Source organism: Lichenostomus cassidix, chromosome 1 (genome assembly GCF_008360975.1).
Source record: "Lichenostomus cassidix isolate B80296 chromosome 1, HeHo_3.0, whole genome shotgun sequence".
NCBI classification, from domain to species: Eukaryota; Metazoa; Chordata; class Aves; order Passeriformes; family Meliphagidae; genus Lichenostomus; species Lichenostomus cassidix.
The window spans coordinates 15,321,876-15,341,324 of record NC_139479.1 but is presented as its reverse complement, the minus strand read 5'-3'; the positions used below and the strand labels follow the sequence as shown (position 1 = coordinate 15,341,324).

Sequence of the window (19,449 nt, the reverse complement as noted above, 5' to 3'; positions counted from 1 at the left end):
TTAACAAGCTGCATGGTAAAACTGGAAAGCACATTATAGTTGTTTATAGTGTAGTAAAAACATATCCTATTATGTGTAAAACAGTAACCGTAATTTTATATTTACAAATGACCACTGAAATTTAATTTGTTTTAATATTTTTAATGTATGATTAAGTATTTGAGATGTTAAAGAAAGAAAATTATAGTAAATAAAAGAAACTGACCAAACATGCCTCAGAATTAGATACCAACCAGAAAAAAAAAAGTGAATGGGTCAAGAGGAAAAAGAAAAAGAAGCTGCAAAGGAAGGACTGTGCAGTTAGAGATTAAATGATCCAAGCACTGAGGCCTTGCACTGAACCTTGAAAACAGCCGTGGGAGGATTTTGGCATGCACGTTGCGAACAGTCACACAGAGGAAGGGGCTAGAGACCATCTAAATAAGGGAAATTAGACAGATCTATTTCCATGTTGAACCAGAGAGGTTGTTAGGATCAAGACCAAGGACAACTTAGATTTCAACTGTCTGACTGAGAAGCTGCTGAGATATGACAGTCCTAAGCTCTCAGTATCATTACATACCATAGACAGACAATTAGTTCCATAAAGTACCATAAAGAGAAACACTCTGTCTTATTTTTTTGAACATAAACCTGGCAAAACAAGCGACATTTACTGTTGTTATACATCTAAGAATAAAACATAAGACAGGAATCTCCATCAAAAGTTATTTTGATTTTTCCTTCCAATCCAGTTTACTCAGGGATTTAACTGTAAGGAGGAGCTGGTGCAGAACATGAATGAAATACTACTAAAGAGAAAGCCAATCTCTTTTTGGAGGGCCATATATACAATGAAATAAGAGAGCAGCTCTTTACTGAGCAACCTACCATGGAAAAGCACAGTGTGAGGGAGCAGGGGAGAATAAACCCAGCACAAACTGATACACTTTCTGCCTCTAAAGGTAACATCTAGTCAGACCTATGAAACCCTACACATTGTTTTCCCAAACAGATTAATTCAGTATTTCAGTTGATTCTCTGAATTTTAGTATCAACGACCAAGCATCTAGCTAACAATGGATAACATAATCTCTACTTTAGGACATTAAGTCTCCAAAACAGGGGAACCAAATGCCCCACACTGCACATGAGAATGCCATCTTCTCTACAGGCTGGGATGACAGGGATACCAGGGATTTTGGCCATTAGAACTTCAGCACTTCCAGGCTGGTGTTATTCCATATAAACGGGAAAGTGGTGAATATTTACTTTAGTCTAGCAAGACTGAAAGACAAGAAAAATACACTGCAGGAAGAGTTTCTGCAGGAGGTGGAAAAGCAATTTTCAGCCTCTCTCTAATACATGAGGAAAGCCTACTCTACCTCCAGTTGCAAACAGACAGATAGACATGAAAGTTTTATTTTAAGTGATTAACATGACACAGTCTACTAGAACAGAATGCATATGCATCATACATGTCTCCTAAAGAGCTCTGCATGTGGAGCCAGTGCCCGTGGATCAGCTTCTTTCACAAAACGCACTACTTCCTCTATTGACCAAGTGGAAGGATCCTTATTCAATATTCTTGAAGGTTCCCTTTTTAGTGAATTCAAATCGGGTCCAGTTGTGGAACTTGCAGCTTTTAATATAAAAATATTGCAAAAGGAAAAAGTGTCACTAGTTTGTACAGGGATAACACATTTCATTTCACATAAGACACTTTAATATTAACCTATGGCATTTACTATGCATTGTTTGCAATATATTAAAATGAAAAGATGCTTTATTTTCCTTCAATAACACTGAACTGTTTCTTTTGTCTTTAAATGCCCTCTATAACTGCAAATACTTACAGCAGCATAAACATTAGCACTGTGACATACCTAGACGGATTAGTTTGACTTATACTTGGCTTCTGGGTCCCAAGATGCTATTAACTGGGAATGAGGCAAAGGCAAGTTAAGCTGTGCAGACAGAGGGAGAGACAGTAGGAAACCCTATCCCTGTATTTCAGCAACATGGCAATATTTGATAAGATGCTCAGGAAGTGAGCTGTATATAGCTATCTCCGTCTGGTCTAGCTTGCTGCAGGGTCCATCACAGCAGCAGGAGGAAGCTGCAGCAGGAAAAACCCTCCCTGGCTTGCACTACACTGCTAGCTCTAACAGGCTTAAGTTCAGTATTTGCAGTTACATTAGCAAGCCTGACATGCTTGGCAACAGCACATTTCACTCCATATGCAAGCTTTCCAATGGCAAAGAACTTCTTTATTCATAACTTTGTGTGTTAATAGAAGCAGTTTCATATTCTGGAAGGTTTTGTATAATAGCATACCTTCAATCCGCCTCTGTATCCTATTCCTACTGACTTCATAGTAACCACTGCTCCCAGCGGAGCTCAGGGACAGCCTGCGAAGGACTGGGGCTGAATTTGAGGTAGCAGTTGCTGGCTGATGGGAATTTCTGTAATATGCAGCATTTCCTGAAGTACGGTACTCCGTGGAATTTCGACAGGCTGGGTTTGACGGATTTACAGAATTAAGTGCAGAATCCATAGAGTCCTCAGAAAATCGGTGTTCTTTGGAAGTGCTGTTTTCCTCTATAGGCAATGTTTCTGCTACACAAAAAGCAAGCATCAATATGTTCAAAGTGATGGACATTATTCCTTTGTTATTTAAGGCCTTGCTACATTCTCTTGAAGTTACTGACAGATTGTAATACTGTTAACAAATCTCTTGTGAGGCAATCACTCAGACTGCATGTTTGTCCCTTTTCCTCAACTAATCACTGGGCTATTACTGTATTTTAAAACATTATTTTTGTAGCAAAAGATTTAATATGTCAAGTTTGAGGTAGTCTTCCATAAATCATTTCATTTGTACTTACTGAATGCTATGAGCAGGGAAATGACAGAGGAATTTTTTTTTATAAAATTGTCTGCTGTGAATATTGATACATCAAATAATAGTAGTCAAGAACTTTCATTGTTTTTTAAACATATATTTAAAAAGCTAACTATTAATATCACCTAACATTCATTTTGCAAGACATTTTTAATGCAAATAAAACATGTTAAGTAACAATTGTCTAATATGTTCTAAACAGCAGAGGGAGTCACTAACTTCATAAACAAAACAAGTGGACAATTATCATCTATGGACCCCAACAGGTTCAGACAGAGGAGTCATTATTAAAAAGCAAAGAAGTTACAGGCAAAGCCACAGAAGGCAGTGAATGCCTGGTATGGCACACTAATGTAACATATTTTGACCACCATGCTGTATCTACACACAGTTCTTTGTGTAGGGCAGGGTCTCAGGGTCTGTAAGTGCAGACTCTGGAAAGCTAAAGATACATGTAAATTACTGAACCCATGGAGCAAGTAAAAAAATAAATATATGAAGTCTCATGGAGGGATCATAACAATATTCTAGTTCTTAAGCCTTTTCAGCTAATTTATACTCTAGAAAAGGCAAAGAACATCCACTCAGAAGACTTGTGAGCTTTAAAGCCTGTCAATATTGATTCTAAGCCAGTTGAATGGAGTTCAGCATGTCCCTTTCCCTGTGCCATGAGACAGGAGCCAGGTTTGCTTGATTACTGAAAATTCCACTTCCATTCAACCCAATTCAGGTCTGCTTGAGAGAAGCATGCTATGTGTCCAAAAAAAACCCCCAAATCAACAGGAACACCACTCCATTCTCTAGCAGTCACAGATATTCCCCTATGTTTGCATCAGGCCAGTATCTAGCATGAGAAAGTAGTTGGAAGCATGATGTAAAAATCTGTATGAAACAAATGCTGCTTTGGCAGGAGAGTTAAGAGCTGGAAAAATATAGTTAACAGGTTCACAGAAGTGTAAGCCCCACACTACCATCTTGAAAATTACTCTAGTGAAGTTATAAAACATATGCTAGTGAGGCAGCATATTCTTTGGAATAAAAACTGGTATGTTCACCAAAACAAGTTCCTGAAAAAAGCTTTTTACTACCCATCTTACATGAAAACTTTCAAGAATTTCTTGGGCAAATGCCCAATTAAAACCAAAGGAAGAGTATTTTTCTAAAAAACCCAGTGAGCTTCTCAAGCATGCTTTCAACCTGCTTCATGAGGTCTCAGGTTCTCTTTCTGAACCCTGTTTAAAGTGTAATACCGTGAATAACTGTTATGTGTCTTTTGACCTTCACACAGCATAATCCTGAAAGAGAATTAAAGGCACACAGAGAGCCAGCTCCCTACTTACTGAACTCGGCAAGGCAAGACCATAGAATCACAGAATGGAACCATAGAATCGTTTAGGTTGGAAAAGACCATGAAGATCATTGTTAACCCAGGACCACTGTGTTCACCACTTAGCCACATCTACATGTCTTTTAAATACCCCCATGGATGGTGACTCAACCCTGGGCCGCCTGCTCCAATGCTTGACAAGCCTTTCAGTGAAGAAATTTTACCTAATACCCAACCTAAACTTCTCCATGTGCAACTTGAGGCCATTTCCTCTTGTCCTATCGTTTGTTACTTGGGAGACGATATGAATCCTTACCTCCCAATAACCTCCTTTCATGTAATTGTGGACAACAATAAGGTGAAAGTAGCTCAGTGAGCACTTCCACCAGCTAGCTCCCTAAGTACCCCTAGATAGATCCTATATGGTCCCAGAGACTTGTGCATGTCTTAAGTGCCCATCATTTTCCCTTGGATCGTTGGGGCTTCAATCTGCTTCCCATGCCTACCTTCCAGTTCAGGAGGCTGGGTACATGGAGAACAACTGCTCTTAGTACTAAAGACTATGGAGGAAAAGGAGGCATGAAGTACTTCAGCCAGCCTCCCTCATACTTTGTCACTCTGTTTCCCCCCAAATCCAATATAGGCTGGAGACCCTCCTTAGCCCTCCCTTGACTGCTGAGAAAAATGAGACAAAAATTTTCTGGTCTTTTTTTGGCAGTAGCCAGATTGAGCTCTATTTGGGCTTTATCCCTTCTAATTTTCTCCTTGAATAACCTAATGGCAGCCTTGTAGTCCTTCTGATTTTCCTGGCCCTTCTTCCAAAGGTCCTTTTTTTTTCCTGAGTTCCAGCCAAACCTCTTTGTTCAGCCAGGACAGTCTTCTTCCCTGCCAGCCTGCATTTCAGCATGTGAGAACAGCCTGCTCCTGTACTTTTACAATTTCCTTCTTGAAGAATGCCCAGCCTTCCTGGACCCCTTATCTGCAAGGTGATATAACATCTTTTACTAAATTTGATAGACATGGAATAAAGCTTTTATGGATACAAGTCCTTCTCTTTCAGATAAATAACTTTCAAAATAACCACTGCAAAACTTTCTAGTTTGTCAGACTTGAATCACAAAAGCAAAGAAGCTACTGAGGTTTTCAAAGTAAACAAGAAAATAAACGCCTTTATATTTTTCAGAAGTACTTACAGCAACTTATCAAAATTACAGAGCTATCAGAGCTATCATTCCATAGAATTTCAGAGAGACTTTAAGAGATTAAGTCAATTATGCACACTATCAAATTATAAAGTAGCCAACTAAGGGAAAACTAGAGCTGTAGAGAATGAAACCACATCTCAGTCCTAGGCCAAAAGGCAGAGGGGAGATCTTAAATATGAAGGAGCCTAAGGTTTAACTGACTGAATCTGGAGATGCAGATTTCAGAAGTCTTGAAAGGTAGGATGAAATAATTGACACAGCTCTCCCCAGCAAAGAGTTTCAATTCAAGCATGTATCAGCCAACTCCATGCAACATATTAAGAAAAAATATTTTTAAAGTTTTTACAGTAAGCTAGCAGGAATCCAAATATAGGTGGGTTTTAGTTTTTTTCTTAATAATTGGTTTACATTATCTTTGTCAAGACTTCTGAAGACAAAAAGATGTAAAAAACTGACTGCATTACAAAAGAACATCATTGTTTTATCCAATTATATCCCAGATTTCTCTGTGATGTTATATACCCTAAAGGGAACACCAGGTTTGGGAAAGACCAACTCTGCTTTTCTCCCCTCAAGATACCAGCATTTGAACTGATCTTACTGTAAATTCTAAAATCATATACATAACGTGGAAAAGCTGGCATATTTCCCATCATTTTTTACGGAAGGTGCTTCTGTTTAGCAGCTACAGTATCCAATCCACTTTCCATTCCATCCATCCAGCTTCTCTACAAACAAAAAGCAGCAAAATTGACATCCATCAAATGGAACACTGCAATCCATGGAGTGACACAGTCTGCCTACCTCGACCAGTTGTGAATACCAGAGGTATGGAAAGAGATGGGAGGTTCCACTGCAGAATGCCTGACCTCTGGGTAGATTAATGAAAGGCCAGTAAGAAGCTTTAAGTTTCAGATGTAGGGATGACAGCAGACTGTTTAGGCACTTAAGGCCTTAGCAGGAACTGGATGTTTTGTTTTCTTGAGGCTCTTCTGGGAATTAGAAGCCAGTTGTTCTGTCTCATACATAACAAAATGATGTAATTGGACACAGTAGCAGGAACACTCTGTTTTCAGGGGAAGGGAGTCTGAGTTATTCCCCACTCCCTCCTCCTTTATCTTTCATAACTTTAAGAAAAAACTGTTAGCAAGCAAGAAAGGCAGCAAAATCTGCAAAGCATATCCCTGAGCAGATCAGAAGGAAAACGAGCTGTTTGAAAGACCATTTCCCACAATTACTCCATTTTGCCTTCAAATGGTATTTCAAAACAACTATTTTAAGACAACTGTGTCTCAATGGAACCAGAACTTTTTGGGGGCAGATCTTTCTTGTTAACCAGCCCATGACTGACCGCTACAAAATTGCCTCCAGATTTTCAGCAGAGGACATTGCCCTAATGGGAAACACACAACACTAGAGAACACTTTGCCTCTTGAAATGCACAGAGTACAAATTCAAGCCTCTGAAACCATGGAAAAACACTTATTTTAATTATTTTTTATTCAAGTAACTGCATTTTACAATGAAGTACTGATCTTAAAATGTATTTTAAAGGGTACACTGACTCCATCTGTAAAAGATCCACTAGCAAATAAGAAATAAAAAACAGTATGTGCACTCATGTTTACTTGAATAAGGTTTCTTACAAGATAATGCAGATCTACTTCAAAATTTGTTTTGCTCCAAATAAAATAACTTCATTTGAGCATAATTAAGTGCTCCACATTTATTAAGTTAGTAGAGAAATCTGACTTAGGTGTACAACGTATCTCTGGAACTAAGCCAGTGCTTCTTTTGGAAAGACACAGAAATTGATAATCGATGCAGAACAGTATATAGTAACAGCCACAGGAAATATAAAGATGTGACTATGTATATACACAGAAAATAATAAGATGTATAATTTTAAATATAGTTGGAACATTTTAACTTTATATACTTTTCTGCTTTAGATGTAGTCTTATGGTTTTTTAATATGCACAGAAGAGATATTCAGCCCACACTCATGCTAATAGATACAAAATCATTCCAAGATCACAAAAAAAAAGAAAAAAAAAGGGAAAAAATAACGAATCCCCATCATACTTCAAAAAAGCCTTTGGAAATGATGTGCAAATAACTTACTGCAAGATAAATATGTATCAGATGGGATAAGTCAGTATCATCAACTTACCATGTCTTAACCAGTTAAGTAGCAAATACCAAGTAAAAGAAACACAACCATTTTGCTGTGTCTCTCTCACTGACATTTAAACCTAGATGCTTTACTTCACATCTGGGGCAGCCTAAGATTAGACATGTGCTCAGTTACTGCAGCTGAGCTGCAGCACAGGAAAAAGTGCTATTTATTAATGAACTACACCAGCTTAAGACGGCGTGGCCTCCCTGTGCCAACTCAATTCCCCTTGTCACAGCTGCTTTCCATTCAACCCTGTCCTGTGCTCATCCAAGTCCACAGAGCCCCTCCAGAGAAATAAACCTAGACTCTTCATCACAACGTTTTCTGTGCTTCTGCTCACTACTTCAGCTCACTAACCAGCTGGGGAAAGAGAGCAGGGACTGGGCTAGGACTCACTGCAGGGACAAGGAGGCAAAGAAAGCAGAAGCAGCACAACTTTTGCTGGCAGCTAGCCATAAACCCATCTGAATTGAATCACCAAGCTGCACCCTTATTCACTTAATGAACCCAGCCTAGAGTTAAGAGCTGCTTCCAATTGATCTCCTAACCCAGTTCAAGGCAATTGGTTTTCTGCTCAGTAGCCCTACATGAAGCAGGAGGCTTCATCTGTCACCTGTGCCTGAGCCCCTTCACAGAAAAGGCTGCAGGTTTAGAAGAAGCACTGCCGGAACTTGCAGTAGATCTTCCTTAAGTGCAAAATCTGTGCCAGTGATCAATAATTAACATACTTCCACCCTGACCTGTCAAAGGCTAGAGACAAACCAGACACATATGTTGTACTCAGTCCTTTTTTATTTGAAATACTGAAACCATAACTAATCCTCATATATAATTCTGACATAATATAATTACCTTCAGATGGATGAGCATCGTTTCTGGGAAGCTTAGGAGAAAGAGGAGCAGTATATGGTGGAGAGTCCTGAGAGTATCGTTTAGCACTCCTGTTTTCAGGTATTTCTTCTTTGGCTGTGAAGGGGAAAAGTCACCACTTATTATGCTAGCATAAAGCTGTTCATGGGCATAGTCCAGGGACAGAAGCAAAGAAAGATACCAGCCATTCACCAGGTTAGAATTCCCTTTCTTGTGTCACCCAGACTCAGTCACTTCAATACAAAATTTCAAAGATCAATTAGCTTGACCCTGTCTACTTTCCTGAATAGTTAAAACTGATGACTTGCATATGACAGAATTATAAACAGTTTCTCCATTGGAAAAAGGAAAAAACCACTTTCTAAAGCAGCACCCAGAAAACACTCAGCTATCAAATAGCTGTAAGGAAGCTTCATTCCCAATATAAACCTTCTGAAACTGTCTTGACAACAAGGCTATCTCAGCTGTGACTCCTGGTGACTCTTGACCTGGGACTTATAACACCAGGTCCTACAAACAACCTGTTGGGAGATTTTGGGCAAGTAATTTCATCTCCCCTTCACTCTACATTCCTTGTGCAGCAAAGGTATTTGATTCACACAGAATTTCACAAGCAGCAAGTTTCACAAGCTTTTCTACTAGATGACTGGACTGCATGTAGTAGAATGTAAATTTTTTTTGAGCCACCCCTGAGAGTAAGGTGAAAAAAGAAAGAAAATACTTTTTAATTGTGTTGGAAGGGTTAGACTGAATTCCCTCTCAGGGCAAGTCCCTTCTCACAGGCAGCAAGCAGGTTTTAGTAAGTTTATTTTATAAGCCAAACATAAATTTAACAAATGAAATGTGAAGTTTTGAGCTTGTCTTTTCAACAGTGGTAAAGTACATATGTTTTCTGGCTTGCCTACAAGGAGAAGGTTGCTGAACAAAATTATTTCTGCACACGTGGTATGAGCTATCCCTTACTGTCAAAGCACTTCCACACTGGAATCAATTCACTAAGAATTGAAGCGTATTAATTTCAAGCAATTAATGTCACAGAAAGACAGACTAAAACATTGCATTTCATAAACTTGCCACATTTCTCAAATATATCAGCACTTGAAAATAACAAGTGATAACAGTACCTGGCTTATTCCTATCATACTCCATAGGACTATGTGCACATCCCATGTAAGGGCTGAAAGGCTGGCTACTGAAGAGATTATCACACTGCAGACTGTGGCAGAGTTTCTCCAAGAAGCGTAGGACAAATGATGCACTGTTTACAGAAGGAAGACTGATGGCATGCTTTTCTCCATCAAAGGAAGCTGTGAATAAGAAGATTATGTCAAACACCCCCCTAGCGTAATGAAGTATAGTGAAATACCATCATTAACTTAAAGGAGAAGACATCCAGACTTGATTTAAACCATGCAAGACATGAGAGGAGTAAACAATCATTCTGATAGTTTTAAAAGTTTATATCCAAAGGACTGATTTTACCTTCCACTGGATCCATGTAAGTTTAAATTTGCTCTATGGGAACTTATTTTAATAAAATAATTTTGGACTCACACCAGTATAACAAAACTTACAACTACTCCCTCACCACCAAAACTTTATGTGTAATTTCAATCACTTATAAAGCAGCAAGCTCTTCACCACCTATTTGCAGGAGATAGCACAAAAAAGACCCTTTACAATACTTGCTAAAAAAAGAAACCAAAACACCCCCCAAAAATCAACAAAAAGCCTAAATAATTATTGAAGGAAAAAAATAACAAAAGCCAAAACTAAAACACCAAAAAAACTCGGAAGATACAAAACAAACAATTTTAGTATTTTTTTCTCAGTTTCTAACTGAATGGAGAATACTTGTGGTAAGGTGCTGGCATCCATTACCATTGAAATTCTGACTCAGAAACTGTTTTGCCATTTGCTATTTTATCATTAGAGAAATCTATCCTGCTGTCAACACTACAGTGGTCAAGCTCCCATTTATTTCAACAGGAGTTAGGTGGCAGAGATACCACAGCAGCCACAAATGGATCTGTTGTCTTTTAAACTGAATGATTACAAAGAGCCTAGACATGTGCCAATGTCTTTTCCCTGTTGACCTCTTTCCTTGCCCCTCAAACAGTGTGGCAGCTGAGCATATTTTTCTTTTCTGTGAAAATTAGTAAGGTTTAGTAAGGACTCAGTGCTATAGATACACAGACAGTAAGGAGTAAAGACTCAGTACTGCAGATACATGGATAAATAATTACCATTACATCAGCTTAAACTCTTAGTTACTTCCGATTAGAAAGACTTTAGAACAAAGCAGGAACAAATTTGTAACTTAAGCTTTGGGCTGAAAAGAAGTGGCATAAACACCAGGTTTATGCATCAATTTGTCTTTTTGGTTTTCAGCCTGTCATGCAGCTTTCTGTTGTTAACATAAGTTTCCAAATGATAAGCAGAGCTTTAAAGGATCACATTTTGTTGGTAGCAGATGCTTTAAAAAAAAAAAAAAAAAAAGCTTTTTTTGAGAAATGACAAGAAAGCCTTTATTCACAGATCTGAATTAAGGAATATTTCCATATTGTGTTACAAAAGAGACAGATAATATACACAAAACCAAAGAAAATGCCTAAGTCTAGCATATTTTAGGCTTCCTTAGGAAATCTGAAGCATCAATTACTTACACTGTTGATATAAGGATGTTTCTGATTAGAGTTAATGTGAGTTAACCAGCAGCATCAACAACAATGTGCTGCCTTTCCCATCTGCTTTCACGACAGACTGACCAGTGCAAATGCTTGAAGTTGAAGAGTCAGTACTACAGGACCAAAGTGTTTCCATGGCCTATTAGGTTTTTTCTAGGCTCCAATGTCCAAATGAAATGCTAATGATTAACAGTCCCACATGTGCCTCAGACACAAGGTCCTCTATACCCTGTTTAGGGAAGGGCTCTCCAAAGGCAAATTTCTGTTTGGAACTCAAGTAGTTCTGGAGAGCAAATGGGGTGTGAGACCTAGCATAGCCTGACCTCCTGACAAAATTACTGCAAGGTAGTAGTCAGCTATGGCAGAAATTTAAAATGCTCTATAATAGCCTTATGGATCTTCCTATATGGCCTTTGGGGAAATTACTTATTCTATAACCCTCAATTTCTCATTTCAAAAAGAAAAATTGAAAAAAACAATGTTACTTAGGAGTTGTCCAGAGGATAAAGCAAGAAACAGTTGAGGCATTGTGACTGCTGCAGCAAAACACTCCATGAGAAAAATCCACAAATAAAAATTCAGTGCAAACACAGCTCCCCTGGACTCTTAACACCTGATGGCAACCATACAAACTCCAATCAAGGGTGTGGGATTCACATCCATTGGCTCAACTGTTTACTCTGCTTGGGGACAACATAAGCATCTTACTTCCCAGATATATGCTAGGGAAAAAAAAAAAAAGGAGTACCTTGGAGGTACTCAACCTTTAACAACACATAAACAGGGGATGAAGAGTCACACTCATTTCTGCACCTTCCATTCTTTAAGTATGTTTTACATACCAGGTTCAAGCTGGGAGAAAAACTGAGAACTAAACAATCAGAGCAATGTGTTTTTCTAATAGTGATGAAACTCACCCAGGAGTCTGATTTTAATTCTCTGCTTGAGAAAAATTTATCTGAGCTTCAATCTATTTCATCCCACCAAACACCACAGTCTCTGTGCTACAAGGAGAAAAGAGGGGCTGACACCACCATTAGTGGGCTTGTTAATCAAGCCCTTAATTTCCTTTCAGTTATATTTGCCTGAATTGAAATCTTATGCATTAAGCAAAAATAAAATGGTTTGTGCCTTTGTTTGAGAAAGAAAAGAAGGAAAAATCCTAAATTTAATTTTATTCAAAACAATTATTTTCTTTGGCAGTTGAACCAAAAGAACCCACTAATTATTCCATGTATTCTAGAAAGATTATTTTATCCATATCCTCATCAGCATACAGTTTCCTCCTACAGCAGGTATAATACTTTCTATAAAAGCATCAGTTCACAAAAGATTTAGATTTCTTTGCTTATCCTCTGCCACATTTTTTTTCTTGACAGTCCAAAAAAAAAACCCAAACAAAACCTGAACAAGTCACCCTGCAAACCCACTTTAAAACAAAAAGACTACAAGAAAATTTAATTCTGCAATTCCTTATTTTATTCTACTATTGCTTCCATCTTCTTCCTTACTATTCACATACACAGCTAGATGGAATGTGCTACATTTATCTAAGTCATATTTACGTTTCACAAAATTCATCACACACAAATTTTGATAAAATGACAGGGAGTGTTTGCTCAGCCACTTCTCAGCTACCTGTTTCACAAGCCAAAGAGAAGGCAAGAGCTCAAGAACACTAGAAACCCACTGGACCTTGTGGCTCACTATCAGCCAGACCAGGACTCTGCTTCTGGAGCAGCCCACATCACCAGGTTCCTCAAATCCAGAATACAGGTCTTGGGGTGAAGCCAAGTGCAGAACAGTAATTCCTTTTTGTACATCATTTTTTGAACGTAAACAAGCCACAGCTACATAAGGAATCTGAAATTTCTCTCTCCTGTTTGAAGTTATTATTTTCAATTACTCAGTCACACCCCAGAGACACCACTGGCCTGTGATTTAGTCCTTCATGACAAACAATCACAAATCAAATACTGGCAGCATCTCAGCGTATTTAGCTCTAGAAAACTGACTTGTCTGAAATAGGTACAGCGAGGTATTAATAATGTAGGAAGCTTTAATGTATATTGCAAAAATAAAGCAGTATCAGTTTCAAAACTACATATATACGATGCCATTAAACCTCTACTACACAGCACAGAAGCAGCATCCATTTTGTGCACAAACTCAGGGGGATGCCTAAGCAAGGCTTACTGTAGTTCTGCCATACACAGGTTGGGGTGCTGCTTCTTACAGTTAGACAGCAACATCTTTATGAGTACTTAATTGAACCTCTATTCCACTAATCATCTTTCACATCTGGTGTTAATGTAAAGAGATTAAAGTAATGCCAAGTCTTTTATCGCCACTGATGGAATTATGAATTGATGTACTGTTATACATAGAATTATTTCCTGGCCTAGAAGGAAAAAAAAGTCAAGCAGCAGCTATTCAGATTGAGACACAGAGATAATTTATCTACAGACCTGCCATCAATATGAAATAGAAATAAACCTATTCCATAATAGGTGACATAGGTGGAGGAAGAGTGACCTAAGATCCTGCTGCAGTTCTGGGGAACGGGGTAAGGGAAGCCGCAGCAACTTTAACATGTGGAATCACTTGCCTGGAAGCTAAACAGATTAGTTTGAAACTTGTCACCCACTTGGTTAATGCTTTAAGAATACAAACACCATGTATGGATAAGATTATGCGAATGACTTGAACTAATAAAGCTGATTATTTCACTTGTAGTTAGTTTATTTGACAAATGTTTGGCTACAGCTGCTAAATGAGATGCACAAGCTCTACTTAGTGTAAGAAACTACCTGTATTGTGCATATGTAATTTAACCACTATTACTAAATTTAAAAATTGTTCAAATCACTCTGGACTCAGAGTAAGATAAATCATACATCATCAATGTTCACACCTGGGTTTTCACAGCTACAAAATTATATAAATTCGTTGCAGCTACTTCAGTTCTTCTGCCCTACCTCAAGTTCACCAAGTACAGAAACAAAAGAAACAGAGCATCTTCACATACCAGTTATCATTTCCCCTCCATGATGGCCAGATTTTAGAAATCCAAAGACTGTTTTGGCTTGATAGGCACAATCCACACAAGCTTGTACTGCCTGCTGAAGTACCACATTGACAGGACCTGGTCCAAAGTGGTCTGGAAGCTGCTGAACCTTCTTCTTTTCCAGGTGAGGCCCAGAATTTCCATGTTTGTTCACATAAACACACACTGAAAAAGTACAAACCATATTTACTGCCAAGGAACCAAGACATGTTTCCAAGTTAGAACTGCAAATTGTCATTTCAATTTTAATCCTGCAGGAAAGATATACTGGTCAACTCAAGAAGCTGAACATGCACATATATTTTCAGAGCATGAAGAAAGTGCTCTTCTGCCTGAATCCTAAACTCACTTTCTTTTCTGTTTTCTGAAGCCCTTTTCTACCTCACTAATGTAACAAAGCTGACATGAGCTGTGCTTGTGTGTTGACTAATCTCTGCTCATACACAAGTTCCAATAAAGTACAATTTACTTTAAATACTGACAGGTACTCTAAACTACCAAGTCATAATTCCACAAAGCTGGCCTTACCAAGTTACTGCGTAATTTTTTTCCTGTTTGAGCATAGCAACAAAGACAACCCTATGGTGTATACCTGCCACTGATGCTCATTCTGAAGCATCCATATGGCATTAACATATACATCACACAGGACACAATACACACAGAGTGGCTACTGAAGGCCTTTACCTTCAGAAGACCAGAACCACTCACACAGGATTTCCACTCTGCAATGTGGCCTTCTCTGCTAAATAAACACTTCTTTACACTGTAAGGAGGTTTCAAGTTTAGCTCAAAACATATCAAATAGGATTTCTATCCTATAAAACTGCTTTTTAAAGAGACAATGTGAAACTGTCTTCTGAAACAACTGCCAAGGCAAAAAAACATGGGAAACATGTAACTGATGATTTTTTTACTTGTTCATCCTGGCTGCCACATGACCAAGAATGCACCCAAGACATTATTACAGCTTAATGAAAAAATGTACCTCCATGGTGATTAAGCAATCTAAACATTCTATTACTCAAATGACTGACATTTTCTGAACTGTAGTTTGATTTGGGTTTAGATTAAAACCCTGAACTTTTAAAAATAAAGTATTTCTACAAGAGTTTTAATGATGTAATGACTTCATGCATATTTGTTTGCAGACATCTCTGATGTCTGTAAATTGAAGGAAACCTATCTGTACAAATAATCAAAGCTACAAGTCAACAATAATAGTATGGCATTTTCTGTCTGGGCTCAATAACAACTGCCTTGCAAAAGGTTTATTTTCCTAAGAAAAAAGTACATGTTTTTCCCTCATCCATGACTGAAACTGGGAGTGAGAAGACCCTGACAACTTCTATTGTAAAAACAGGTTTTAAATGTAAAAAAAGCACCCCAAACAAAATTATCATAATTTATGAAGTTTTTAGAAAGTTCTGAGATTTCAGCTGACAATATACAAATTGTTTCACTACAGTGCTACCAGTTCCTCAATGGCTTAGTTCATTTACTAGCTTATTTCTTTTCTGCCAACCCTTTTCAAGACACATTTCATTATATTTAGAAAGAAAAAAACAAACCAAAAAAAAAAAGCAAACGTGAGGAAAGAGGAATGTATTCCCTCTGATTGCCTTTACTAGGTTTTAACAGAGCCTTTCTTTTAATGTAAGGCTATATAGAGATAAAATCTCCATTTTGCTATATTACAGTACAGCTTGCATGGTATCAGAATATCATATGGGCTTTTAGCTGTATCTATTCCCATTTTATACATTAAGGAGTGGGACAGACATGAAAGAACTGTACCATTTCCTTCCTCACACAGCAACAAACTGCCAGGTCTAGCAGATCTATCAAAAGTCCCTGTGCCCTAGCACTTATTGCTATAATGTGGGTGTCACAATACTAGTTCTGAAAAGTAACTCTGGCTCCTACAAATACCTTTAAAAAATAAGACAGCTGGGTAATGATTTACAGTAATAACTTTGCAGCACATTTTCCATAAAATGAAACTGCTTGACATGGAAGCCCTTTCACACACTGTTTTTTCTTTGTCTTTTACCTGTGGATATAACTGCTGCAGTTGCACCAGACAAACTAAGTCCATCTTTAAGTATCTGCATAGGGCCATTGTCTCCCTCAGGAGATGACTGAGGAGAGGGAGATGTAGGATTCAGTTGTTCTGGCAAGACTTTTTTCTGTTAAGAGAAAAAAAAAACAAAGTCAAAATGTTTAATGCTTTTTAAGGAGTCTGCACAAACTTTCTGCTATCAGTTACCATCTTAATGAAATACCTTAATACCAAAGCACCATACACAGAAGGGAAAGTTCAGGAAAGGAAGACTAGAAACTGCCAGTCTGCAGTTACAGCTACTTTAGTAATGCAGTGGAAGACAAATGGCTTATAAAGGACCCACCTTTACCTAAAAAGTGGGAAAAGAAAGAGCTTTATATACTAATTCACGACTCTTCCAAAAATCCTAGGAAGAGGTGTTTTGGATTATTTTCCCATCCATGCCCTTCCAATCATCTGGGTTTATCACAGCTCAAGTAAGTTAGTTGGGCTGTGTATATATTGCCATAAAAAAACCCAAGTCACATCTAGGTGCCAACATTACAGTGTACCTATATATCCCCTCAGCTGGTTTCAAAGGGGTTGAAATTCTCAAGTAACTACTTCCAGGAATTTTCAGATGCTTCATGCAAGATATCAAACAAGCCTGTAGTTACAATCCAGTCATGCTAGCTGCCAAAACCTCTTCCTTTCCCAACGCAAACTTATTTGCAGCTTATCATATGACAGACAACCAGAGCTCAGAGCACAGAGATTTTGAAATTGGTCCATTACCTTCTCCACCTGAGGAAAAGAGAATTTTGTTGTAATTTGGTTTGGACTGGGGTTTAGAAAAGAGATGTGCACATGGGAGACATTTCACAGAATCACAGAATATGCTGAGTTGGAAGGGACCCAGAAGGATCATAAAGTCGAGCTCCTGGCCCTGCACAGGACACCCCAAGAGTCACACCATGCCACTGAGAGTGTTGCTCAAATACTTCTCAAGCTCTGTCAGGCTTGGTGCCTGACTTCCCTGGGGAGCCTGTTCCAGTGCCCAACCAACCTCTGAGTGAAAAACCTCTTCCTAATATACAACCTAAACCTCCCCTGACACAACTTCAGGCCATTCCCTTGGGTTCTGTCACTGGGCACCAGAGAAGAGACCAGTGATGTGTTTTGACATACTTCAAAAATACATGGAAATAAAAGAAATAATAAATTGGTGTTCATCACGTTTCCCTTCACCGCTTATTCTTGCATGAGAACACATTACATTCTGACTCTCTTATGTAGTAAAAATTAGGAATATAAGAGATTACTCAAGGTCTTGACACTGCTGAATGCAGCAGAGACTTGTGTTCATGTGGTAAGGACTTACTGTTAAAACTGATATATGTGAAGAAAAAATCAGCCAACTTGCTAAGGAAGGCTAAGCCCTCTTCCCTTTAGCAGTATTTATCCTTTACACTTTTAGAAACAGCCTATTTTCTAAGTAATGGATTGAAAACCATGTAGAAAGCAATCAGAATATATACCTTCCTAAAAGAAGCACTGCTTACCTTCTTTATAACACCTCAAGAGAAGAAACTAACTTTCTTCTGAAGTCCAGGGCACTTTAAAGAAAATTTCTGTGCCACTTAGAGTTTGGCAAAGATAGGTTTGGCTGGAGAAAGTACTTGACAATGTAGTACTGGGTGGAATCACCATGAATATAAGGAATAGACTGCCGAGGCTTGGCATTGCATTGTGAATGAGATGAGGTGGCACAGGTTAGACACAGAACCAAGTAGTGATGTAATACTTGCCAGGAATTGCCTATTTATCTTAACACTAGGTGACAGAAAAATCTCCATCCTCAATACAGAGAAAAAAATGCACTTGGGAAGACTGAGCTTTTGATCTGAAGTCCAACATTCCTGAAGGCCTCCTGTCACAGGGACTCCTGCTGGGGAGGCAGTTTTCTCTCACCACACTGCCAAACAGGGGTGGTCAAGTTGAGGGAAAAGATGAGGAAATGGGGGAAAATGTAGGCATGAAAACAAAATAAAAACACTAAACTAAGAGGAACCATCCACTCTCCACACCAATGTACAAGTGTGGTGAAACCAGCTGGCCATTTCCTACCTTCACCCTCAGAAAGGAACACAGCACATTATGCTTGCTCAGCTGAGGCTCTCACTTTGCAACCCCACAGTGAGGTGCAGCCAGCTGTGAGCCCAGAGCCATGTTGTTTCACGAGACAGACCACATTCCCAGCATGGCTGGGCACGGTGGCTTGGTCTGGCTGTGGCTGGCTGGCCTCTGCCAGCTGGAAGGGCACACCAGCTCTGTATGCCTGCAGATAGCAGGGCTCACAGCTTGTATCACCAGGACAACTTCACCAGCTTCACCCTCATGCTTAAAAACTCTTTTTGTGGGTTTGAATTTAGGGCTGGTACCCCCACTCAGACCAAGGGGTTTCCTCAAGAAATTCTGAAAGGAATTCTTTGCACTGTTACGTAAAGTGTACTTTTAAAAGATAATTAAAGAGATATACAGAGATTTCTTCTTTATTATGAAAGAGTAAAAACATACAGTGCAAGCTGTGAGAAACAAGTGCAAACCCAAATCCAACATGCACCTCATACTTACACAGCTTGGAAAAATTTTAAATAAAGGGGAAAAATGCTGCAACAGCTCAACACTTCTAGCTGTATAATAAAAGTTAATATCTGCACAATGATAAACATTGCAGCATAACAAACCTAAAGGAGCAAAGAAATTCAAACTACTATAGAGAAACAGGCATAGACCAATGTCCCTAAATACACCACATAGCCAGCTCACTTGAAGCACAGTTATTCAGTGCAAAATCTGGAGGGATTTTTTTGGGATCAGTCTTGGGGGCTGGATGGAAGAAAAAAGCACTTTCAAGCCTCTAGGCACATACCACTTGCATATTTGCATGCAGACTGTGAGGTGTCCGGGCTGTCCAGCTGTACTCCATGTCAGACACACCCTGTCTGTGCAGAACTCCCACAAAGCCCCATTTCCTCTCTTTACCCTTATGCCAACAGGTGTAATAGTCCAAAGAAAAGTTTGCACATATGTATAGCATCTTGGCAATTTAACCACTCACCAAAGCAATAACAGCCTTCTGTGAATTCTCAAAAGGAGCTAATTTTTCAAGTTTTCAATGCAAAA

General features: G+C 38.7%; 1 protein-coding gene across 7 annotated transcripts in view; it reads right to left on the bottom strand.

The window, feature by feature from the left end:
• The window catches only part of SCML2 (Scm polycomb group protein like 2), a 71,096-nt gene that overhangs the window by 2,409 nt on the left and 49,238 nt on the right, over window positions 1–19,449 (bottom strand). For 6 of the 7 annotated variants that reach the window (XM_085051230.1, XM_085051264.1, XM_085051237.1 and 3 more), the window contains 6 exons: window positions 16,273–16,408; window positions 14,181–14,384; window positions 9,590–9,772; window positions 8,448–8,561; window positions 2,317–2,598; window positions 1,458–1,621 (listed from right to left, as the gene is read on the bottom strand). In XM_085051230.1, coding sequence (XP_084907356.1) covers window positions 1,458–1,621; window positions 2,317–2,598; window positions 8,448–8,561; window positions 9,590–9,772; window positions 14,181–14,384; window positions 16,273–16,408 — 1,083 coding nt within the window. The remainder of the gene's footprint in view (window positions 1–1,457; window positions 1,622–2,316; window positions 2,599–8,447; window positions 8,562–9,589; window positions 9,773–14,180; window positions 14,385–16,272; window positions 16,409–19,449) is intronic. The other variant, XM_085051255.1, reaches the window with a different exon arrangement.